Genomic DNA, 22,968 nt, shown 5'->3' on the forward strand with positions numbered 1-22,968 from the left:
AGGTGTTAACAATTTTAGCTCCTCTCATTATCACCTTTGCCCTTCTTTTTCGTCAACCGTTGATTTGCCGGGATGGTCCGGTCGGTGCCTATCTATCTCCGCCGCAGTGTATACAGTTTGTATACAAGGCAAGCACCACGAACATCACTGCCAAACTCCGCGCACCTTTCCGATTGACGTTGCTTCTTTTCATACTTCTTTTCGATTAAGACTGTATGTTATTCTATTCGCTTGCGCAAGTTGCTTTCATTTCAGAAGTTTATTCGAGACCTTTCTTTATCGTCTTCAACTTCTTCACCCCGTCATACATGATATTTGATATTTGATTTAGTTTATTGGGTACCTATTCGTACTTTCCTCTCCTCACACGCTAATTACCGTTCTTCACTCGTTCACCCGATCAAATAACAAAGGTCTCCTTTTTTATCACTTTTTACTTTCTTATCTTTCATGTTTCTCTCACGGTTGTACATTAAGGGTCCTTTATTCTTCACCACCACGTATTCCCCCTTCTTCTCCTCGGTGTTTCGTTTCACTGGGTCTACTTTTTTCTGTTTCTCTTGTCTCTTTGTACCTGATTGTCTGTTAATTCTTCTTTTCTCGCGTTCTTTATTTTTTTTTCCTGCCCTGTTGATATATCTCATCTCGTCCATCGTCTCTCGTCTCGTCAAGTAGTGTAAGAATCTCTTTTTTGGGGCTGGTGTACTTCGTATCACTCGCTTTAGTTTTTTCTCTTTTGTTCAATATCTGTCATATCACAATGCAAATACAATAGTCAATGCAACGCATACACATACAGTAGTGATTGTGGTTTCGGTGATGTGCGAAAGTACAGCGCTCGAAGAAGATTAAACAAAACGCCTGGTCTGGAAAGTAGAGGGACAAAGATTGTCCGGATTTAACGTTTTCCATCCATATAAGCTCTATGATGATACAGGACCAGAGCGGAATCATGAGAAGGTAGGGGGAGAAAGAGTACACGCTAGTTGATGTGTTGATTTGACAGTTTGACGTGATGGGATGGAGGGACAGAGGATTGGGAGACGTGCGTGGCATTTGTTTTGTCCATTGATGCTTGTAAGGTACGGAACGGTGTTGGATGGAAGAAGTATGTGTAGGTCAGGCGTGTAAACTTTCAAACAATCGGACAGTCCAAGTTTAATTTTTATTTTATTATTTTATTAATTACTTTGCAATTCAGGTCCTCCAAGCAAGATATCTCAGCATCAGTTCAATTTGCTTGATGAGCAGACAGAAGTGTTTATTCTTGCTAATTACAAACTTTATTTAGATAGCTAGATTGTATATATTATACTATATAGTAGTAGGTAATACTATTTCTATGTTTATGGGATAGGCTATATGGATGTTAGGTGGATAGTAAATACCATTGATGACTTCCGAGCAGGTAATATCATAGTAATATGAAGAATAAGGAAGATTATCGATACCAGTTTTTGGTGTCCTTGTTTCCTTTTAAGCAAAAAGGAGGAAACTTAACTGTTAACACTGGAAGGTGGAATGAATACTGTAGTTCCGAGCATTCAAGTATGATTGAGAATGGACTATTGGTAATTACTATATAATGCCTCTGTTCCATTCATCAGAAAAATGTAAGCCGGAAAGGGATATAAACTTGTCAAAATGAGCGAGAACAGGAAGGCAGAGACGGAAAGAAAGAGGTTGCGAAAAGGAGGAAGCTAAAGTGTTAACGCTGGGTGGAATGGAATCATGGATGATGTAGTTCCGAGCACTGAAGTAGTGAGGATGAATTATCGCGGTAATAGGTATGCGATGCCTCTGTCTCCTAGATCAGAAAAATGCATGTCGGAAAGGGGAATAACCTTATCAAAAGGGAGGAAGAGGTTGCGACAAGGAGAAAGCTAAGTGTTGACGCTGGTAGGTGGAATGGATAGTGTAGTTCTGGGTGTTTGTTTCACAAGTAGCGAGAATGGATTATTGGAAATAATTCTGTTTATACATTGTTTAACAGCTCATACACCAGGAGCAAGCAATCCAGAAAGGGAGATAACCTTATCAAAAGGGAGGAAGAAAAGGATGGCAAAGATGCATATGAGAAGTGAGAGTTCTTGATTACCACAAACTTCTTACAGGCGCTGGAGATCCGCCGGTCCTCCCCATAACTTTTCAGTATTAAGATTCTAGCAAAACCATTTGCTGTAGTAATGATCAATAGCAAAATTTCTTCTACAGACGCTGAACATGCCGAGCCTTTATCTGTTAACAGTGCCGTGCAGTGCCGTCTCCTCTGCGGCTCCGATGCCGACACTTCGTCCCCCGCGACTAACAGACTCCGAGGCGCCACTTTTCATGTAAGTACAGCCACGTTTTCATGGCACACTATGGTGACAGGAAGAGTGTAAGATACCACAGATACATTGCACTCTTGGCACCGGAGTAACCAGCCTTCTCGGTTCCGGCGTCACAAAGTGTAATGTTAATACACAGCCTTAAAAACATATAACACGGGGAGCTCGGAGTTGCTAAACTTGTCCGAACAGTGTGTAATATGTTTTGACGGAAAAAGAAACGGATTTCTTATAAAGCAGGATTGCTTGGTGGAGCGGAACGCATGGCCTCGGATGATAGATCGGCATCGGTCCATGGTCCATACATCTCGGCCTCGGAGTCGGATGTTGCCGTCGTTGGCGGTCCGCTCGGCTTATTCTGTTTGCGCGTATTTGGTTGTGTGTAGTTTTTCCTCTAGTGTTCCGACAGAGAGAAGGTACGAGTGATTGGCGCAAAGCGCTTCAAAAGCGTCTGTGAAGCATTGTTTTCTTTTGTCTTTGAAAGTCGCGGAGACCCGGGTACTCCGTAAGGATGTGCGCTCACATCATAAGCCACATAGACAAGTGCACCCTGACCAGAGTACGTTTGTTTAGGAAATGAGGAAACGCCAGAATGATGGTGGCACCAGGATAAACGCTACTCCTTGGACGCATGATCCTGGTTGTCGACTCAACGCGGAAATGAATCGAGCTCCTGCCTCGATGGTCGGATAGAGCCTCGGAGGTAGTATGCCACTGGATCTCGGAGTAGGAAGAGAAGGATGATGTGTAGCTTTGCTCTCTCGTCTTCAGCCGCTCCGTTTGGTACATTCACGAGAACCCGGTGCTGGATATGATTTCCGACGGACGGAGGAGGATCAACATCACCACCATTCATCTGACATCAGTACAATTGAATACGTGCGCGCGTTCCTGATCAACGGAGGCGGATAATTGCGCAGATGTTGACTTGAGCGCACGTACGTACGTGGGTAGAACAAGTGCAGAAATTTAAAATTAAAGAGTGTCATTAATCATTGTTCTTTGTAAACTTCTGGTCCTATCACTGCCGTAAAGGCTCGACGCACCTATTTTTATTTTCTTATTGACAAGGACCGAGAATACCTCTCCGCATCAATATTTATAGCGAGGCCACCAATGAAAATCCTTTGAGTTGCGGGCGACCATATGCTCACCCAGTCATGTTGTTTCGTCTTCGTAAACTTTCTCTAAAATTACGAGAAACTGATAAGCTGCGGAGAAACTGTATTCTATGCTGCTACTTACGCTTGAGCTTATTGCTACGTGCAGAAAGAAAAGTAGGGAATACAAAGAATAAGCTGTCCGAGGATGCCGAACGCATGCATGCATTGGCAGCATTGATATCGTTATTCATTAACTCTATTTTCTTATTTGCTCCGAGACCGTCACGTTCCGGATCAATGGTCAGTTGAAACGCAAGCTCTGTACATAGCATTCCGTCTATGCTATAAGTTCCCTGTGAGTAAACCAACCATGAATGGAAAGTAGAGTAGACTTATCTTGGGGCTTTGCATTAGCATGACTGACGTGGTCCACGTGTAAATAGGTGACTCGATTGGATAGAATGCGCAAGGGCAAATCGATTAACACCCTTGTGACAAGAACGAATCAGATACATCTGCCTAGCGGATCAATAGCCAGTTAAGTGGAGATGGGGATCAACTAAATTCCTGCCTTCATGTCTCCGAGTGTGACCATATTTCCTGAATGGTCAGCATACTTTGCTGCAAGCACTCCGATGATCCCTGCTACATGGCTCTGGTTAAGGCTTCGGAACTCCTGCCGCGGAGGCGAACGCCAATACTTGCTAATGGGGAAAAGCTCGAAAGCGTCCGGATCGTCCATGAAGCAGGTAGTATTGACTCCTATGCTTCGCAAAGTCGGGCCACATCCAAGCAGTAGTTGTTCACCTTATTAGCATATTTATAGACGCCCACGTCATGCATCATACTCGAGCTGATCTCACTGCACGTGCGACATTAAGGGCATTTTTGTGTCGACTCGTGAAGCACGACAATGAAGCAGGCGCACGGACTGACCTGATTTGCATGCGTGGAATGAAGTCAACAATAATGAATGAAAGAGACAGACAGATCTGGGCATATCCTAGGTCTTGCTTCTCAGGGAATCCTCGGAGGTGTGGGAAAAAGCGTTGCTTACGCAGCATTGTTACTTCGCAAGTAGTGAACCTCTAGTCGCCTCCGCCTAGCCATTTGCATTCCATTTCTCAGAGACGGCGGAATTTACCAGACGCTATTGCCCCGTCACCTAAGAGATCAGCAAAGAGAACAAAGAGAACATCAAGGATCTCCATTGTCGAGCGTCGTACGACCGCTTGCCTCCCGCCTCGACCACACCAAGTTTCTCACTCTAAATACGCCGGATTTCTCGGAAACAACTATAGCCAGGACTCATCCTTTTTGGCTTCAAATGTCCAGATCTGCAAGGTATCGACGAGCAGTGAAGACGCGTCTTGTAGTAGTCGTGGCAGCTTACCTTTGCCATGGATCCACTTCGGTTCACGTTTGTCGACTGGAAGGTACATGTTTTGTAGTCGGATAAATTCGGCTTTGTTTAAACCCGTAAGGCTAGAATAACGAACGTGTTTAGGCTGCATTGTAACCTCAAAAGGTATACAGCACCTCCAGACTATGTACCCAAAAGTTCAATTGCCCTCTTCTAGCCGGCACAAATGTGTGCCGGACCTCGGAAACTATGAGCCAAAAGCACGCATCTCTCCCGAGATCTGCAGCACACTTAATATTAATGTCAATCAAGATCCAGAGCGGGTGTAAGCTATTCATTATAGCGGCTGTCGCCGCGGACGAAGAGGAAGCACTCCTCTTCAGCAGGACTAAGAGTGTCAGTGTGAAAGAATGATTAGGAGGTAGGGATCTACGGTGGACCAATTCAACAACTTACCTGTTACAATTCAGAAGAACGGGAGGATATCCTTCGTTTAGAATTAGGACGTATCTGTCAATGACAAGACTGCAAATGAAAGCCGAAATAGGAATGTCACAACAGTCTTGATGGCCACGACTTAGTCTCAAGAACTCGAAGGAGTGGGAGGCTATACATTTATAGAATAAGGACATAGCCGTCAGTGACAAGACACCGTCAATGAAAGGCGAAATAGGCTTGTCAAGACAAACTTGGTGGCACGAAGCAGGCCGGTCCGACCGGCTAATTGCACGTATAACGACAGTTTCGTCTCGCTTTCGGAACGCTCTCCTAAAACGCGTGTGAAGGAGTGACTGCTGCAGCGTGCGGCCGGTCCTTTAGTGTACGCCGTACTCCATTTGCCGACGCAAAGAACCTGGATCCCATTTCTCGGGAAACGGCATAAAAGGATGAACTTTCCTTTAACGTGCCGGGTGAAGTTTACGTATATCGGCGCTTGTAAGTAGTTCCGCGCTCGTTCGGCGCTCGAACAGAAACAAGTTTCGTGTACCACATTCGTGTCCTTGTACACGAATGTCACTCACCTTGTAATACTCCGTCAACAAGGGTGGCTTCGTTATTGGTCTACCACGTGCCGTGTACACCAATGAACGCACAATCGCAATTTCAATTTAAAATTTACTATAACAATGCGAAATTCAAATGAAGGTTAATAGCCTTAAACACTCAACGGATCCTATGGACCACTAATAACCGCAATAAGCCGAACTGCGAAGGGAACCTAAGAGAGGGAACTTTGATGATCAAGGGCCCCCTCGAAGCGATTAAGGAGTAGTGAGGACTTACAGGACCATATGACCTTGTTTGTGCGCTTGAAGAGAGGCTCGCGGGAGAAAACGAAGCCGTCCATAAGTCAGGTAGGTGCAAAGGAAGAAACACCGGACAAAACGCATCTAGATTCTTAGTTGAGAACACGAGCACGTCACTGATAGGACATTTCGCACTGAAAAGTGATAGGATAAACCAAGAGACAACTCCACGATTAATGCAGCAGGCAAGCCACTCTTGTGCTTCTACGAGCCGAAGTTGAATTATTCCGTGAAGTGAGCCTAACTGGCGGTTCACCCTTCAACGAAGCTATGATCCACCCATGGTTTATCCTCATCTGTGAGACTTTCGATCCATTCCGAGCAACAAAAGTTGACCACAGGGAAAATTCCGCACTTGTAGGACAGTCTGAGAGTCGAAGACAAGAAGACCAGCCTTGTGTCTGGCAAGAGGCGAAGTACGGAGTGCATGTGGCAAAAAAGTGTAAAGAAAGCGGATAAGTTCGGAGTCTCTAGGACTACTATTAGCACCCCTTAATAGAGTCAACCTATATCCAGGTACTCCCGAGGTGATTGAGCACGGCGTTCTAGAGGATCGTCGTCGTAATAAACAAGGAGGAGAACGAGTTGGCCGGTAAGTGACAGGAGAACTTCGGAGACAATAAGAATCCCTTCACTAGTCGGTCCCAAACCTTGCGCTCCTAAGGCGTAAGTTAGCCGTCATTCATACTGCACCAAGAAGCCAACGCCACGACGCTAGCAAATGGAAGAACTCCTGGGTCTGTCACGACATGAATAAATCCTGCGAAAAAAGAGTGACAAAACCTCTAGTGACAATTTGATCCTACACAAAAGTCACAGGAGGTAAGGGGGCCAGCACATTACAAACCAACCCAACGAACAAGCATGGAACGCGAAGACACTTCTTATGATGTCCAATACCAAAGCATAAGAATTACGGATGAAGAAGAATGTTCAAAAGGCGGGATACTGGTAAAGGTTCTGCGCTATACGGGATGTACCATATCGTTCACACCTCCACGTATAGGATTACGCAGCGATGAGCAACAGCACAGCGCGAGAAAGTTCCATGGCAGAATGGGAACGAAACAAAGAGGAATAAATCCACAAAACAGGGTAATGATGAACAGGGCGGCGACGGAATGGCAGACACGTGAAAAATAAACGATGGTAGGAGAATACACGACAGCGTCGCATGGTAGCGACAGTTCCTTCAACGTAAGCAGGATTGGATGCTCAACGAAGGACGGTTATAAGTTTTGCTGAGATAATGGAGGGAAGGCTTCAAAAAGTACAGTCAACGTCCAAATAAAGAGCGACGCAGTTGGTGATGAATAGACAAGAATAAAATACCATCAGCGTAAAAGGAACATGGCATAAAGCGAAATAAATAGATAGGGGTGGCATATTTATTATTCATTTGCAACCTGTGAAATGGTTAGCAATTACATGGTATACACATTCAAATGCTCATTCACCTTGAGCGTCCTCCCGGCCCGTCCATAGTCTTCTTCGTCGCGGATACTCATTCGACTTTCATCATGAGAAGGCGAATTCCGCCCAGCGGGAACATAACTATCGACTCCGTACGCATCTTCGTCCGAGCCTCCATCACGCGCAAATGGATTAGGAAGCGGATCAGTGGCAGGAGCAGCAGGAACAGCAGGTGGAACAGCCGGTGCACCCGTCTGCGGCTGATACTGGTGTTCATCAGGGCGGAAGTCTGGCTGGTAGTGCGCAGCGTACGACTCCTGTGTCGTACCACCGCTCGTACCAGTGGCAATGCTCTTGCTGTTGTCCGGTGACAACGTGCGTTGCGTGCCCTGTGAATGCTTCCGATCCAGCGAAGATTGCTGTGTATTCTGGGAATGAGCATGGTTCGCTGCTGCTGCGGCACCAGCTCCGACGCCGGCACCAATTCCAGCCGCTTCAAGGAGGTCATTACCGTTACGGCTTCCTTGACGCTTAATACCGTAACTACCTGCAGTGTATGGGTCGTACGGATCACTCGGGAATCCGCCAAGTGGACCAGCAAACGCGTTATATGGCGCCGCATGACTTGCAGCAGAACGCGTCGAAGACTGGTTCACGCCAAAGCCTGCAATATTCGCATTTCCGACATCAGCATAGTCTCCGTTTGGATTGGTATTTCGCCTTGCTAAAGACCGGCTGGCACCAATACCCGCGGCTCCCGCACTGACGCCTGTTCCCATAGCTGCTGTAGCCCCACCGTAGGACGGGTATCCACCATTAAACTCGCTCATATTATAACTTTCACCGGTATGGGTCAGCGGAGCCTGAGATAATGTACCGTGACTCTCGGGGTCAGAGTATGCGCTATAGTTTCCACCACCAGGCGCAGGATCGTCGTAGTCATCAAAGGGATAACGAGGCGACGCACTTGCCTCTGCTGCTGCCGCTGCCACTTCATCGTCGAACTTCTTTGCACGACGACGACGTATAGCATTTGTAGCAAGCACGACAATAAGGACCGCAACCACAAGCCCAACGACTGTGAAAACACCAGCCACAGCACCTTTATTGTCAAAGAAACTGGCAAAATACCGTCAGACGCGTAGGCAAGATGAAAGAGTGCTTTGACATACGACTTCCCACCGGAACTGGAGTCGGATACAGCCGAACGAGTCGCCGAAGGAGTTGAAGTATCGACAACGACAACCGTTGTTGTTCCTCCATCACTGCCTGTTGAAATTCTAGTTGTAAAGCTGGTCGACGAGCTGGTCGAAGAGCTTGAGGTAGTGGATGAGCTGGTAGTGCTGCTTGTACTGGATGTGGTATCAGTACTGCTCGTAGACGTCGTCGATGATGTTGTCGTCGATGAAGTGGTTGTTGTCGGCGGTGTGGTTGTCGATGAGGTGGACGAAGTCGTCGTGGACGTCGTCGTTGTACTCGAGCTATTTGAAGTCGGAAGCGGAGGATCATGTTTGTCAGATAGCGGGGTTAATACAGAAATCCCCACAGAAACATCCAGTAGTGGTGGAACATTTTGCTCAGCTATTGGCATGGTAGATTACAAGGAAAGGGATATTAGCACTCACGTTGGAGGACCTATTGGTGGTAGTAGAGTCGGGGTAGCTACAACAGATCATCAGTATACTGGTCTGCATCTTAGTCTGTTCATCATCCGCCCGCAGCCCCTGCAAAATTGGTATTCCCTTCTAACTTTCTTCTTAACAACTATCGAGTCCAATATTTACGGCACCAATGATCATGAAAAAGCAGTGTTCCCGACATCGTGCATGCCCGCTCTAACCGAGAAAAGTGAATATACTCACAAGTAGACGTATCGGCCATCTTATACGGATTTACACGGATCAAAGATCGACACTTTTTACAGTTCTTGAAGCACAGGGGGTGGTTAATGGCCCATACGACGTGGATTGAAGGAGCGGACGATGGTGGATGGCGGTGAAGACCAGCAGAGGTGGAGAACAAAGAGGGGGATGAGCACGAGAAACTTGCGCGAAGACGACCTGAGAAAGTCGGGGAATCAATCAGCTGAATAAGCACTTTATTCCCTTTCCAGGCGACTCCGATTTTGCGCGTCCTCGCTCGGCAAATTCCACGCGAGCCTTCTTGCTTGCAGACAGGAAAGACGAAAAACCGGGTGCTTGTCGCCGTTTGCTGTTCAGACCCTTGTAGCGCTGTCAAGTTTCCTGTCTCCTAACAAATGCGACTCCTGACTGTGCTGGCAGACTTGCAGCTCGAAATGGCATTGTCTATTTGTGGGTCCTACGGCACTAATTCATTGATTCCCGTCGCGTAAACGTGTTTCCGGTGCGGGAGCCGTGCGTCTCAGAAGCTCTCGTTTTCCCCATCTTCGTTGTGTATACGCGTTCGCATCCGTGATCCTACGGTGTGGATATCATCGAACGTTCTGATAGTCCACCAGGAGAAGAATCTGTTACAAAGCAGACGTGATTACTTGCCTGCTTTCCCGTAAACTTTGATGCTCCGGATGTAGGAGGATATATACAGACTTCGTAGGGTGAAGAAATTGCAACCTCCGGAAAAAAATCAATACTGTATGACTGCTTAATAGCTTTTTAGGTGATGTTCCAGTCTACTATTGGAAGAGCACAGTCAGCCACTAATAAGATACGATACAGCTTGATCTTTGTGAACAATGCACGTCCACGACAAAAGAAGCTGCCGATCGAATTATTCAGCGCTTCCGTTACATCCTTCCCAGCACTATCAACTCGACTCTCGAAATGACTCCTCTCTGTTCTGGCGGGCTTGCATCTTGGGGAACATATACTATTGGATCCGAAAGGGCTGTACTATTGGCTGTTGTCACACGATCGTGCTTCCAGGACAGAAACCATGCGTTTCAGAAGCTCTTGCTTTCTCTGTGATTGCGTGTATACACTTGTCACCTCTATGACTAATAATGCGAGTATCCATGAAATAATAATCGAACAGCCGAGAGACGCTCTCAGCTTCAAATTGGGCCAGCATTTTGTAAGAATTGGGGTATCAAACCCCAGATTGAGTTTCGTTGTACTCCTGGCTACTCGGCTTATGTGCTATGTTCTCAGCTGTTCCGAGCGATTAGGGTAAAGAATCATGTGCTGGCTTCCTTGTTATCTATTGCTAGCAATTAAACTTCCTGATCTCCTAAAGTTCTCACCGATAGTAGGGATTTTACTGGCCAGTTCGGTAGTGCTCATTGCGTGCCGGATAAGAGTTGCGTAGAAGTGCATAGCTACACATCGGTTTAGGTAAGATATTGTTTAATCTGCCAGTACTACCATCAGATTGAGAGGACTGTGATGTATCAGATAAATACACGAACGAATCGCTTTTAAGTCTGTTAGTGGCGATATGGAGCAAGTCGCCACCCCCCCCCCCGGCATCCACGTCCCTGTAAGTGACGCACCCTCTTGTTGAAATAGTATTCAGTTTACTGAGTAATTGGTGTGATCCAGCTTGCAGTTTAGCAACCTAGAAAGACAGGTTTGTATTGGATATACTATTTTGACCCCCCTGTGCCTTAATCTGACATATTTTGACACTCTTTAGCAGGTGTGAATCTGCCGATGGACATGTTGATGGCTCAACCAGATGTTGCTGATCCTAAGCATACTAGCACCACAGTCATTTATGGTGCAAAGTACCAGTTTGGGCTACATGCTAGACAAGCTGTGGAAGCTTCGGCTGGTGCAGGTGGTGCTTGTAATGAAGACCTTCCAAGTGGTGCTACTGTCTCTACTGAGTGTGAAACAAAGAAACCACTTGCCAACGCCTTTTCAGTTTCTGCAGATTCACATCATGATCCTGTTACCCTAGACACCTCAAATAGGACAACCATCACAACCTCACCCTTGCCTAGCGCATCCCTTATCACACCTAGTGTGGTTTTCGACCCACCACCAGCAATTTCTCCTACACTAATTACGACTCCTGCTGTATCTGTTACAGTGTTTGTCACATCTCCCAATAGCCACTTGGAGCCTTTGCCAGACCTCCGAGCCAGTTCAACGTCAAATACCATCTCATCTATAACTGACGCCAATGGACCTCCCTCAACCACACACTTTAATGCTGCTTCATCAGTAATATCTTCTGCAACAAAGAATGTTGCTTTCTCAACAATCACAACAAGTTTGTCTTCTGGTATTTCTACAGGAACATCTTCGGGTTCAAAGTAAATGACTCTCTTTTGATATGAATACAGTTAATGCATTGACTAACGTTGGTTCTTTGCAGTTCAAGCTTACATCCAGTACTGAGCAAAGGAGAAACACTCGGAATCTTCGTAGGCGTCGGATTTGCGATCGTCATCGCTGCAATATCTGCACTTTGCGTATTTAGGCGTGTCCGAGCCTCCAAGTCGAACACATCCCCGCCTTTGAGCAATCCTATTATTGACGACACGCACACTATACGCTCTCGTAATGCTGGGTCAATTGATCCGTACCGCATCGAGGAGTATCTTCGAACTTCTTGGCACGAGGACGTTGCAACGCTTCGGAAGTTCAATATGAACGGACCGTAATTTCCTTGAATGCATACAGGCCAACTTTCTGAAGGTTATTGGTGTGGGTCAATGATACTATAGGTATTGGTAATGATCTTGAATATATGTATTAGACATGTTATGTAATCGCGTTTTCGATCAAATTTCTTATGCTGCGGAATATCTTGTCCATGACGACAAGCTATGAATAATGAATCCATTGACTCACTAGCTACTCTTCGCACATATCAAACCAAACTGAAAGGAGAACCCACAAGTGTTCTTCTACTGCTTATCTTCCAGGATCTATGCTATTTGGAGCGGCGTTGAGTATCAGAATTTTGTGGAAAATACAAGACCAACTGGAGGAGAGGCTTTTGGAATTGGGTCAACCCTTGTGCTTCCCGACGAGCTCATTAGCGATTCATCAGTATTCTCTTTTGGCTCAATACATTCCTGCACCTGCAGAGCGAGGACTGCTTGATGTTAGTGATGGCTTGTTGCAAAGTGGATTGACCCGGGCCATTTCTGGTATTGCATCAGCAGTATATCACATTGTCGTGATTGCTTCGTCGCCTTTTGCTATTTCTGATCGGGTCAATACAAAATAGGTGTAATTGGTGAGTAGTTTAGTATCACATTTGGAGAGAGCATCTTCTAAGAATTGGCTCTATCTAGATGATGAGAACTTCCGGCGTCCAAACATCATGCGATGACTACTATTTAAGCACTGGAACGTCTGTCATGTCAAGCGAATTCCCTATCTTCGCAGCGTCATTGTACAATATCATCTTAGCACGCCGAATAGGGCACGTCCTTAACAAAGATAACCATCCTTCCGACTCGTTAATTGACGGTCCGATAACTAGGTTCGTAATAGGCACCATTGGTCAGTCGTAGCTGAGTTCTGACCATTTCCTTTCATTTTGTCGAAAATCATCCTTAGCAAGCCCAGAGTAGCTTATGGAGCCCGTGCAGAAAAGCCGTACCAACTGCAAAGAAGACCTTATCAATCACATCCCAGGATCATGCGAAGCGAGCGACATACATCATACTCTCTTGGAAATGGAGAGTAATGAAATTGATTCGCTTTATCGCCGAGATCGCCGAGATGTCGTAAATGCTCAACCTGGACAAACTGTCGATGCGAACCCAACCAGGACAGTCATCATTCAAGATGATCAAACGAAAATTGAGCTACCCGATGAGACTATCGTCGAGCAGCCAGGTCAGACCATTGTCGAGGGAGACGGTACTCCGACAACTGAAATTGCGACATCACCATCAAACGACTCTTCATCCAGTTCAAGTCTCCCCACCTCGTCAACTTCGTCTTCCACACTCTCGATTCCCTTGACTACTGGAACCGATATCCCGACACCCGGCACGAATCCAACATCGCTGGATCCTACCGCAACAAGCGATGAACTACCCTCTAGCCTATCCAATCACTCTACCAGCACCTCGACGGTTACTATGCCACAGTCAAAGTTAGTAAATTTCCTTTATAATGGCGGATGCATTGTATTGACTCGGATCTTCCAAGTACACGTCCCTCGCTAAGTAGAGGAGCAATAGCTGGTATCTTCCTGGGTGTTGGATTGACAATTGCCATTGTGTCTATATTTGCTTTTGCCATTTACCGACGAGTCCGAAAGTCGAACTCCAGATTATCTGGTGTAGCAAGTGATTCCACGAGGAGCAGGGCCCGGCGCAATGGGTCTGGTAGAACGGTATCCATCGAGCCGTACCACATTAGGGAGTTATCTCGAACATCATGGGATGAAGATACTGCTACGTTGCGGAAGGTCAACTTGTCTGACATGTGAATTTTGAGATGATGGGTAACACATCACAACTCAGTTTCCGGAATCCGCCTCTATTCTTATTCATGTCTGCTTTATTCCTCAATTGTGTGGTTCGTTTGGTGATACATGTGCTGGCTGCCATTTTACACCGTAGATCAACCTCTAGCTTTTTTGCACTTCCTTGTCTTCTTTCTTGGGACCATCCTACTTCCGGGCTCTCGTTTTATCAAACCTGCTCAAATACGTATAAATACGCAAGCTTCTTCAGCTCTCTTACGCTCTCGTCATCTGCGCGAACAACCTTCTCGTCATTGAACAGCACCCAGCCTTCCTTCTCTGTTTTAATATGCGCAACGTAGTGCCCTGAATGCACGGAGGGACCTTTATGCGAGATGAAGGCCTTGAGACGGTACCTTGCCGGAAGCGTCGCAGAGCCACCAGGGTGTTTTGGTTCGCTAGTTGTGGGAGCTGGTGCACTCAAGTCCTCACCCATGTCGTCGGGGTGACTGAAAAGCCAATCGACAGCGCGCTCAGAGTTTCCGCCCTATAAAACGTAGGTTGTGTTCAACGACTGAACGGCTAAAGTGGAGAATATTTCGTACAGTCTCACGAAGCGCTTTACTAGCCTGCCCAGGTGTGAAGCCCATATCAACGAGCATGCCAATTTGTTCCGAAGACGGTTCAGGTACGCTTGGAGCTGCGCCTCCCGCAGTCGGCAGTGGATCATCAATATCTGTTACAGCTGAGTTAGCTGTATGCGATTAAAGACTTTTATGCAAACCGACCAGGATCCTCCATGTGAGCAAATAACCATTCCATGGCCGCCTCTGCGTCACCATTTCCTGTTGCAAGGAGCGCCTTTTTGCAGCGTATCTGTGGGAAGCCCATGCCCTCTAACTGAGCGAGAGCTGCCTCGTTGAAGCTGGGCTCTACTGACGCTGCAAGGGAGCTTGGTTGTCAAAAGATCTAACGAAAGCACGCGAATGGCTGCCGTACCAGTTGATTCCTCTGGGAGCTCTGTCTCCCCTCGCTGTAGCCCTTGACTTAAGTAGGAGTCCAAGAGCAGCTCGTCATCAGCCGGTAAAATGAGTGGGATATCTATCATTTTGTTAATGCAAAGCATAAGAAGTATAGAACGATGGAAGTACTGACCAAGTTTTGCTGGAACCCAGTTGACAATCTGGAATTTCTTCGCATGGACGGCGAGTACCTTGGGAAAAGTTGAAAAGCGAGACCTCCTAAATAAAGTCGCATTACGATCTGTTATGGTAGGAGGGCAAAGAACCGGCTAACCTCATTGCAAGAACCTTCTTGTTGCAGCCTGGACACTGATACTCCAAGGCTTCATCCGCAGTCAATGCCTCCAACGATTCTGCTATCTGTACATCTTCGTAAACTGCCTTTCCTTCCGTATCCTTTCCCTTCTCGCGTGCAGGCACCGGTACGCTCAGCGTGTCATGGCTGTCTACTCGGTACCTTACTCGCATACATTCACTGCACTGCAATCGCTGTTCCATACCAAATCTGAACGCCTCAGTTGGCTCGTCCTCTTGTTTGGCCCCACGCTTCTTTGCATTCTGACGAAGGACTGTGAGCAAATGCGTAAAGAACTCCTCGGCATCCTGTTGCCGCATCGTTGCAAACTCAACATGACCCTTTCCAATGAGCGCCTTGAATGTGGCAGGACTTATACCCTCCTGGAAGATTGGAGCTGGCGAATCGTGTGCGAATGGATTATCCGATGGCTTTGTTTGTGGTTTAGAATAACGACCCGATAGCAATCCGTCGGCAAGTTTGTGCATTTGACATTCCAAGCACGTTGCGGGAAGGAGTTCTGAGCATGTTTGCCAGTGCGAAGGTGCAGAGGGAAGATATCGAGTTTGAAAAGCTGGAAGTGAGAAGAGGGACTGGATTACAGAAGCCATGTAACAGCTTCAATGGAAATGAGAATTTGCTTCAAGAGTAAAGGTGGCCCTCACCTGTTACCAAGATTCTTGAGTCCAGTCAATCCCGGCCCGAATACGGGGTCAAGTGCTTTTCCAGATTCGTCTGTCAGACTGAAGTCGAATTTGAGATTGTGCTCAATTTGCTATAATTCAGACCCATTAGACAGTACTATTAGATTTGCGATCCGTACGAACCAATTCGGTCATAGACTTTTCCGTTTTTGTTTGTGTGCTTACATTGATGCCAAATGTATGCAAGTGAGCGGCAAGATCCAGGTCTAATCGTGCATCGTTACACTCGTAACAGTAAATATCTGACAGACGCAGATGATGAGGTACCGAACTACTGAAGCAACATAACAACGAACCTGCACTTCCTTCTGGAGTGATTGTGCCGAGCTTAACGCTTACTGGATGGCGAGTTTCTTGGTAGTGAGCTAGTCCATGCCCATTTCCCCCTAAACCGCCATACTGTTGCCTGCCACACCCAAGGGACCCACAGATAAGACAAAGCCATAGATTTTCTTTCAGGTGACATTTTTGGCAATGTGCGAGACCGGACTCTGGTATAGGTCCTGTTGCTGCCTGTTCGAGCATCAATGTGTGCTCACATGCTACAATCTCTTCTTCCCAAGCCTGAACCTCCGACTGACGAGCAGAAGACATTGAAGTCATAATGTCGCGTACTAATTCCTTCACTTTCGGCTCTTCAGCAAGCTGAGGTAATTCACGGCCCGACTCGCTTTCGCAACTCCAGCACTTCAGCGTAGTGAAGTGATCGAATTTATCTTCTTCACGCTGTTCTACGATTGCGAGCTTCGTCATCTTTGCTGGGGGCTCTTCATTTCCCACCTGAGCAGATTGTTAGAATAATCACGTCTATTGTATCGGATAAGATGAAAACGCACCCGTTGGGGACTTATAGGTTTTGGCCTGCGCTTTATGTTCAGAGCAAAGGTATGACCCGTCTTCTCGGCATGAGTACGTGCATGATGGCGTCCCGAATCAAGACAACCTCCGTTGAAGCATGAGAGACAGACGTCAATGCCCAAACCGCTATCCTACATCACTGCATGAGTGTGGCGCATTTAGAACGGGATCACTTCCCACACCTGACTGTCAAAGCATTGTGTACATTCTTCACGATGGACAGACTGGGATAGTTTGGGAGAAACCAGCCCAGAAAGACGTGCCAGATGGGAGCAAGCCGCAGCCATCAATGCTCTACTGGGATTACAGATGTTGGAAGATGAGGGAAGTGTTGTTTCTTTGAGACTTTGATTAATGATTTGGGGCCACGCGTTCGTCACGTGTGGAGCGTGTCGCGACGCGCAGAAAATCCGAGATGACTCTGAGTCTGATGAGTGCACTGGGAACACGACGGTGCACTTTATTTGGAGAACGAACGGATCTTTTTTCTTTGTCAGAAACAGGCATCATAACGCATATATAGCAAGTGAACGGGGTCGAAAAAGGGAAGAGCGTCAGTATTCTCTTATCAGGCCCAGAAGTTGTTTTGTTGGGAGATCTCCCTTTTTAGTATCTATACTCAATGGATATCAATCATCCCAGAAGCAGACTCATTTGATTGTGCTTTGCCCACTTTCCCATGACTATTCAGTGAAAGGACGATGTGTGGCCTACGTTGAGCTACAAGCAGAGTACATAGGAAGAAAGCCACAATTGAGTGTATTGACGCAGAGCAGTCGTAGCTAAATCGAGTTATAATCAAAATAAATTGTCGTTATATTCATAAATTCATGTAACAAATACTACAGCCTAGTAAAAAAGTAACTTGTCAATCAGAAGCAATGCGTAGAATGTGACTCAATAGATCATTCTGCAGCAGGATCTTCGGCATTCTCAGTTTCCTCAGCTTTGTCACTACCCCCGTTTGCTTCCTTTTCCTCCTTAGCATCCTCATCCGCGTCTCCCTTGGCGTTCTTGCTACCAAGGACGGTCGCATTAATCCTATTATTAATTTTAATCCTTAGCATTCATTACATCGAGTGGAAGGAACAAAGCAACGCACGAAATCATGACTTGAACCTTTTCACCCTCTCCACCATCTGGATTCGGAATTTCGATCGCGACCCGCTTGCTGCCTTTCCAGCCGTAACTGCCCGTGCTAAACTCGGTCGGAACCAGTGTAGCTGAGCCTATCGCACCCGGGTCAGCAGACGTTGTAGGAACTGTCTCGTCATCAGCTGGTATAGCTGGTGGAGTGTGCGTGAAGTTGACGTGCAATGGAAGGGCTTTTGCCTTGAAGGCTGATAGTGCGAGAGATACCTGGTTCAAATGGAAATTAGATTTCTCAAGTGAGCTCGAAACTCGATATGCTTGCCTTCACACCCTTCTTTCCTCCTTTTGATGCACCCTTGTTGGTTTTTGTTGACTTGACATCACCGCCTGTCTTGGCGTTTTTCGATGCCCGTGTCTCTTTTGGTTCAGCTTCAGGAGCGCTGCGTTTAGTTCCTATGCAGGCGTCGGTAATTTATATAACAGACGAAAGCAGATCGAGTGAATGTGTGACATACCAGCCATGGTTGTGGTTCGTATCAAAGCGAGAGAGGAGTAGCAGGGAGGTATTCAAGTTCATTTTATACAAGAACGCGGTTGGTGCGGCTAAGCACTGAATTGTGGCCGTCGCAGTTGACAACGGTACAATATTCTCACGCGATAGGCCGCATCCGCACGTGTCCAACTTCGATCGAAAAGCAGATAAACGCATTCTTTATCTAATCATTAATACAAAGTATTTCCATAGACTGACAGCTGGATTTACAACATAACAGAATCTATCTAACAGATGGTGATAGGGAGACCGTCTTGGTGACAATATATATAATGTGCCCCCTTAGTTCTGATGCCATTCTAGACTTTGCAGTCTGTGTTCATTCTTCTCAGTAACGCCTGCCCGCGCATGCAGGGCAAACTGAGTCAATTTGTGGACCTGTTAAACCGCATGGGAACTTAAGGTCGAAGATCATTGAAATAGCATGTGATCTGACACTCACTGTACTGCTCTGGATATTGACGACTGTACGTGATAACCTGGCTTTAGAACCCAATAAAGATGACTAGGAAAAGTTACTCACTATTGCCAACATGTTCGCTGACAGTTGGGCGGGAGGCAGTCGATAGGATGGTTTGGGCTAAACTTGCACCTATGGCTCACGCAATAGATCTTTACAGCACGTAAGATGGATTTTAGTATGCTGCATGCGAAGCATCTCTCACCATGTCATCAGGCTGCATAAATAAATATCAGTATGTCAAATTCGGGACGGGTAAAGCGCTTGGATCTCAAGGTCACGCACAAGAGCGATTGAATGGCCGCAACGTTTGTAGAAGTTGGTAACTCTGCAGGTAATTTCATCAGGCAAACTGACGACGTAGAAGACGAGCTAGCAACCTTCTCCAGTGGCACATATTGTGGTTCGTGTACTTGCTGGATAGATAGACAAGACTGGATATCAGTTAAGAGTACAGAAGGAGGTCGTTTGTTGTCTTTCGTCCTTCATAAATCCCGTCATTTTATACCAGCAAGGTTCCCGAGCATAGCCAGAACGATTTCAATACGCCGAAGGTTTTCCCTGTGATGACTTAAGGGATGATTCTTCCATCACGTCTGAGTTATGTGTAGTGATCTTGTCAACAAAGCTCATACCTCAGTAATGGACACATCCGAACGAAGATTGCGGCGAGGGGAGCAGGGCCGAGAGAACAAGATGCTTTAGAAAGTTAGTGATACAAATCCGCTCCTTGCCTCGTCCCGAGGAGACCGATGAAGCTGTGAAAGGATCACATACAGAGGGGGAAAACGTCTTGTGACGTATCTTGCAAGCGGTTTTTGCAACTGCGCATAGTCTAATAGGTGAGACCTTCAGCCATGGTAGGCGAAAAACAATTCAAATTTGCGCCGCTACTCGTCACTGCTTCTACGAGCATCACTGTCACCACCAAACCGTACGGAACCCACTTATGACATACCGATGCGAAATCGTTGAAGAAAGAATGCGGCGCTCATGCGGAGTTGAGTAGAGCAAGCGCTGCGACATAATGTCTCAGGAGAGAGTTATCCGCATTAGAAGCAACTGAAAATCCTGTTTCAGGGTACGAAGAACAACAAAGCAAGGTAAACACAAGGATGTTCACTAAGCCAGTTATGAGGTCAGAACAACACTTTTCGTTAGACTACACATGGTAGGCAGGTTCGCGCATTGATACAGTCGTAAAAAAGGGAACCGATCAGCTTTTACTCATTAGTTGCTGTTCGTCTCTGCTAATAACGCCCAGTTCGGCGCACATGTTGGTTGTTGATTGAGGCGGTGTGTGACTGGGAAAGGAAACACCTTTCAAATGCTCGTATCAGTCACATGATTGAGTACGTCCCTTCACTCCATCATCATCATCACATGGCGAAAAAGGAGAAACGATTTATTGAGTCCATGGTGAGTCCCTTTTCCTGGTCTTTTTGTCACCACGACCTCCTATTGATGCCAGTTTCGTGGTGAGAATGATGCTATGATTCTGGCAGAGTCTGCTGCGAAATCGCAAGAGGAGAAGGTTCTCAATAGGATGCAACACAACAAATTGTTGAACAATGTCAGACTCCGTTCATAGCGCTGATAGTCTCAAGGATGCTTACACCGCACTACTGCGATCATCAATAGGGACGTGACGAGCATCAAAAGGTCAAGAAAAAGGCCCGTCCATCCAGCGACAGTCGGCTTGTAAGCATGGCATCGTTTATCACGTTTGAGCATTCTTCTGAGTGTTTGTTAAAGAAGCAAGCAAAAGAAGCCGTTCGAGCGCAAGTGGCTCGGTTACGGAAGCGCAGGACCGAGTTCCGGAAGGCTGCAAAGCAGGGTCGGGAATCTTCCGAAACACAACCAGCAAAGAAGAAAGGAGTATCATTTGTATGACCAGAATTGCATACTCCGGTGAGGGTGAACAACCCAATATCTGTGGCCACTCTCAATACTATCGGATCCGGTCATATTTCGAGAGGTTGACATGGTAATCAGATACCGTCGTGGGGCCGGACTGTCATATATGGACGTATTCCCAGCCTACTTGGACGAATGAAATCGAGCATGCGGATAACATGCGTCGCGAGAATGATGCGTCCGTGCATACTTCTTCATGATTAGATTTCTTAAAATACCCCACCAGATCCGCATTTCGAAGCTTTCGATCAGTGACTTTGATAAAGGTCCACTGATATGATGATCAGGTGATTTATCGCAATTGAGTTAGCAGTACTAACTTCTCGATCGACGAAGCATTATGGCTCGCTTGCTGAAACGAAGTGAATGGTTCCGTTCACGTTTCGCTCGTCTAATACGGGCCTAGTTTGATACGCAGTACTTGACGTCCAGGAAGCACGATTCTCCTATGAGCTTTTGATGCTCAATTACTTTACCTTGTGATACTACGTTATCTTGTGATACTACGTTACTGAGTCTGGAACTCACACAGAACAACGCTCACTGAATGCCGGTGGTGCCTTCGGCGACAGCGAAAGTACAAAGGGAAACTTGCTGCGATTTCACTGATGCGACAGGGTGGGTCAAATCGGAAATGTGCCACCTGTTTATTGCAATCATTAGGGCGGGCAAATTGTGCACATACGGGGTGCCGGGGCATCCGCATGCTTTGCATGCCGGCTGGCAGAGGAATTTGAGTTCCGAACATGTCCACGGACCTGTGATTTATGAAGGGGACCACGGGAGGGATATTGAAGCTTTGTTCCTCTCCTGAACCTATCTTAGTCACGGAAAAATTCGGAGTCTGGTAGGCTACCTGCCCTGGATACCCGATATAAATTTTGAACTAAGTTAAGAAGTGTCCACCTCGCCTCGCCAGAAGCTCCTAGGCTAGTAGAGAGACTGACCACTCCATGACATTCTAGGATTGCGAAGAGCATTAGTCATACAGCCACAATGATTGTCAACGTTTCACTCTGGCGGAAGCGATCCCACCAACCAATAAGACATGAATGCAATATTTTAATAATAGTACCGCAGCATCGAAGGACTGGATTCAAATGATTAGATTCGTCCCTCCAATGGTGATGACCGCCTGAGGCGGATCAGTATTCCAGATATCAATAGACTGATGTACAGGATTATCTACCTTCCGAGCGATCGCCTCCAGAGATATCTACCAGTGTCTTGGAGAAACGCCATATCGTTAATATTCTTTAGCTTCTCTCGGTAGCGCCAAGAAGCGTGCTTCGTTTTCAGCTGAGCCACCACTGTGGTCTCAGTTCCGATGGTGAAGAAGGCTTTCGGCAGGCTTCCTTTGTTTCGGGTACGACCTTGTAATGTCCGGAAGTCTGATGTATAGAAAGACAAGGCGATACTTGGCACGCAAATATTACGATGCCAATATTAATGTTGCGAACAAACTTCTAGAAGACGATCAAAAACGACCCTTTGTTGTTTCAATGCAATGCAAACACCGGGATGTTTTTGACTCCAAAAAGAACATACCGCTTTAGAGTCCCGTTAAATGAGAGGAATGTTATTGGGTCAGGCTTACAGAGCCTTTGAAGCAGTTGAGTACATCTAGTTCGATCGTAGTTATCAAGTAAGGCGTGTACTTAGGCTGACTAAATTGTTGTCCTGCATGTTTCAGACTCTGCTGTTCTAACAACTATTTAGTGAGCCCGCTTGAAGCAATATAATTCGACAGTATATTCAAATAGTGCAATCACCCGTTCATGTGTATTCATGACTGTTGTTTTTTGGATGTAATTTATCCACGTCCAGAGTATTCTTGAGTGGACTCTCCCTCATGTGCTAATATCACATGCTTCTTGATCTTGCAGCTGCGGGTGGGTTTTCGGTCGTAACTTCGGTCAGCCGCAGCAATCATGCGCAGTAAAAGATTGAAGGAAACCTCCTTCTGTCATCACCGTGAGATAGCCGTATCTACCCGAAGTGTACTGGTTTACTACCACACAAAATTATGGACGATGGTGGCATAGCATTCACATCTAATACAGCTTATGTGGAAAAAGTGTTCGTCTTTCCTGAAAAGGTAGACAGATTAGTAAGTGATTTTCGTCGATTTATTAGGCAGTTAGAGACGCGTCAAGCCTTTGTCTTGTGGCTTGACGCGTCTCTAACTGCCTAATAA

At 46.4% G+C, this 22,968-nt stretch overlaps 11 protein-coding genes across 11 annotated transcripts; 5 read left to right on the plus strand and 6 right to left on the minus strand.

Moving 5' to 3' along the window:
- Positions 1-1,820: 1,820 nt before the first annotated feature.
- FOMMEDRAFT_26915 (uncharacterized protein) lies at positions 1,821-3,242 on the plus strand (the record flags this gene model as incomplete). The annotated part of the gene is made up of 5 exons (XM_007264264.1): positions 1,821-1,899; positions 1,994-2,080; positions 2,215-2,333; positions 2,729-2,746; positions 3,102-3,242. The coding sequence occupies 5 exons, from the start codon at positions 1,821-1,823 to the stop codon at positions 3,240-3,242; spliced, it is 444 nt and encodes a 147-aa protein (XP_007264326.1).
- Positions 3,243-3,488: 246 nt separating this feature from the next.
- On the minus strand, positions 3,489-3,765 carry FOMMEDRAFT_132548 (uncharacterized protein; the record flags this gene model as incomplete). Its single annotated transcript, XM_007264265.1, has 2 exons — positions 3,489-3,517; positions 3,576-3,765. The coding sequence occupies 2 exons, from the start codon at positions 3,763-3,765 to the stop codon at positions 3,489-3,491; spliced, it is 219 nt and encodes a 72-aa protein (XP_007264327.1).
- Positions 3,766-5,126: 1,361 nt separating this feature from the next.
- FOMMEDRAFT_166438 (uncharacterized protein) lies at positions 5,127-5,856 on the minus strand (the record flags this gene model as incomplete). The annotated part of the gene is made up of 3 exons (XM_007264266.1): positions 5,628-5,856; positions 5,253-5,564; positions 5,127-5,184 (listed from the first exon to the last, which is right to left on the minus strand). The coding sequence occupies exons 1-3, from the start codon at positions 5,675-5,677 to the stop codon at positions 5,127-5,129; spliced, it is 420 nt and encodes a 139-aa protein (XP_007264328.1). The 5' UTR covers positions 5,678-5,856.
- A 491-nt stretch (positions 5,857-6,347) lies between these two features.
- FOMMEDRAFT_18358 (uncharacterized protein) lies at positions 6,348-7,442 on the plus strand. The gene has a single exon (XM_007264267.1). The coding sequence runs from the start codon at positions 6,968-6,970 to the stop codon at positions 7,244-7,246; it is 279 nt and encodes a 92-aa protein (XP_007264329.1). The 5' UTR covers positions 6,348-6,967; the 3' UTR covers positions 7,247-7,442.
- FOMMEDRAFT_145445 (uncharacterized protein) lies at positions 7,443-9,107 on the minus strand. The gene is made up of 4 exons (XM_007264268.1): positions 9,051-9,107; positions 8,689-8,997; positions 7,561-8,635; positions 7,443-7,509 (listed from the first exon to the last, which is right to left on the minus strand). Exons 1-4 carry the CDS (start codon positions 9,086-9,088, stop codon positions 7,495-7,497), a joined length of 1,437 nt encoding a protein of 478 aa, XP_007264330.1. The 5' UTR covers positions 9,089-9,107; the 3' UTR covers positions 7,443-7,494.
- A 2,038-nt stretch (positions 9,108-11,145) lies between these two features.
- Positions 11,146-12,104, plus strand: FOMMEDRAFT_153584 (uncharacterized protein; the record flags this gene model as incomplete). The annotated part of the gene is made up of 2 exons (XM_007264269.1): positions 11,146-11,753; positions 11,816-12,104. The coding sequence occupies 2 exons, from the start codon at positions 11,146-11,148 to the stop codon at positions 12,102-12,104; spliced, it is 897 nt and encodes a 298-aa protein (XP_007264331.1).
- Positions 12,105-12,809: 705 nt separating this feature from the next.
- Positions 12,810-13,894, plus strand: FOMMEDRAFT_153585 (uncharacterized protein; the record flags this gene model as incomplete). The annotated part of the gene is made up of 4 exons (XM_007264270.1): positions 12,810-12,934; positions 13,012-13,037; positions 13,090-13,555; positions 13,612-13,894. 4 exons carry the CDS (start codon positions 12,810-12,812, stop codon positions 13,892-13,894), a joined length of 900 nt encoding a protein of 299 aa, XP_007264332.1.
- Positions 13,895-14,099: 205 nt separating this feature from the next.
- On the minus strand, positions 14,100-17,036 carry FOMMEDRAFT_78673 (ubiquitinyl hydrolase; the record flags this gene model as incomplete). The annotated part of the gene is made up of 11 exons (XM_007264271.1): positions 14,100-14,417; positions 14,476-14,606; positions 14,659-14,800; positions 14,853-14,971; positions 15,026-15,111; positions 15,167-15,805; positions 15,853-15,962; positions 16,015-16,133; positions 16,188-16,671; positions 16,728-16,880; positions 16,932-17,036. The coding sequence occupies 11 exons, from the start codon at positions 17,034-17,036 to the stop codon at positions 14,100-14,102; spliced, it is 2,406 nt and encodes an 801-aa protein (XP_007264333.1).
- A 526-nt stretch (positions 17,037-17,562) lies between these two features.
- On the minus strand, positions 17,563-18,432 carry FOMMEDRAFT_104693 (uncharacterized protein). The gene is made up of 4 exons (XM_007264272.1): positions 18,357-18,432; positions 18,164-18,294; positions 17,852-18,108; positions 17,563-17,790 (listed from the first exon to the last, which is right to left on the minus strand). Exons 1-4 carry the CDS (start codon positions 18,361-18,363, stop codon positions 17,655-17,657), a joined length of 531 nt encoding a protein of 176 aa, XP_007264334.1. The 5' UTR covers positions 18,364-18,432; the 3' UTR covers positions 17,563-17,654.
- Positions 18,433-18,722: 290 nt separating this feature from the next.
- FOMMEDRAFT_78136 (uncharacterized protein) lies at positions 18,723-19,006 on the minus strand (the record flags this gene model as incomplete). Its single annotated transcript, XM_007264273.1, has 3 exons — positions 18,723-18,772; positions 18,837-18,859; positions 18,918-19,006. Coding segments are annotated over 3 exons (162 nt in total), but the record flags the coding sequence as incomplete, so codon positions are not given.
- A 1,231-nt stretch (positions 19,007-20,237) lies between these two features.
- Positions 20,238-21,243, plus strand: FOMMEDRAFT_145448 (uncharacterized protein; the record flags this gene model as incomplete). The annotated part of the gene is made up of 4 exons (XM_007264274.1): positions 20,238-20,273; positions 20,326-20,427; positions 20,496-20,555; positions 20,610-21,243. 4 exons carry the CDS (start codon positions 20,238-20,240, stop codon positions 20,745-20,747), a joined length of 336 nt encoding a protein of 111 aa, XP_007264336.1. The 3' UTR covers positions 20,748-21,243.
- Positions 21,244-22,968: the final 1,725 nt, after the last annotated feature.

Source organism: Fomitiporia mediterranea (genome assembly GCF_000271605.1).
Source record: "Fomitiporia mediterranea MF3/22 unplaced genomic scaffold FOMMEscaffold_3, whole genome shotgun sequence".
Taxonomy (NCBI): domain Eukaryota; kingdom Fungi; phylum Basidiomycota; class Agaricomycetes; order Hymenochaetales; family Hymenochaetaceae; genus Fomitiporia; species Fomitiporia mediterranea.

Coding starts and splice junctions, on each gene's coding strand:
- FOMMEDRAFT_18358 (XM_007264267.1), top strand. CDS start 6,968: ATGGAACGCGAAGACACTTCTTATGATGTCCAATACCAAAGCATAAGA.
- FOMMEDRAFT_145445 (XM_007264268.1), bottom strand. CDS start 9,088: ATGTTCCACCACTACTGGATGTTTCTGTGGGGATTTCT. Junction 8,998..9,050: donor ATGTTTCTGTGGGGATTTCT/GTATTAACCCCG, acceptor GACTTCAAATAG/CTCGAGTACAACGACGACGT. Junction 8,636..8,688: donor TCCAGTTCCGGTGGGAAGTC/GTATGTCAAAGC, acceptor GTATTTTGCCAG/TTTCTTTGACAATAAAGGTG.
- FOMMEDRAFT_104693 (XM_007264272.1), bottom strand. Junction 18,109..18,163: donor GAGGAAAGAAGGGTGTGAAG/GCAAGCATATCG, acceptor CATTTGAACCAG/GTATCTCTCGCACTATCAGC. Junction 17,791..17,851: donor AAGGTTCAAGTCATGATTTC/GTGCGTTGCTTT, acceptor AATTAATAATAG/GATTAATGCGACCGTCCTTG.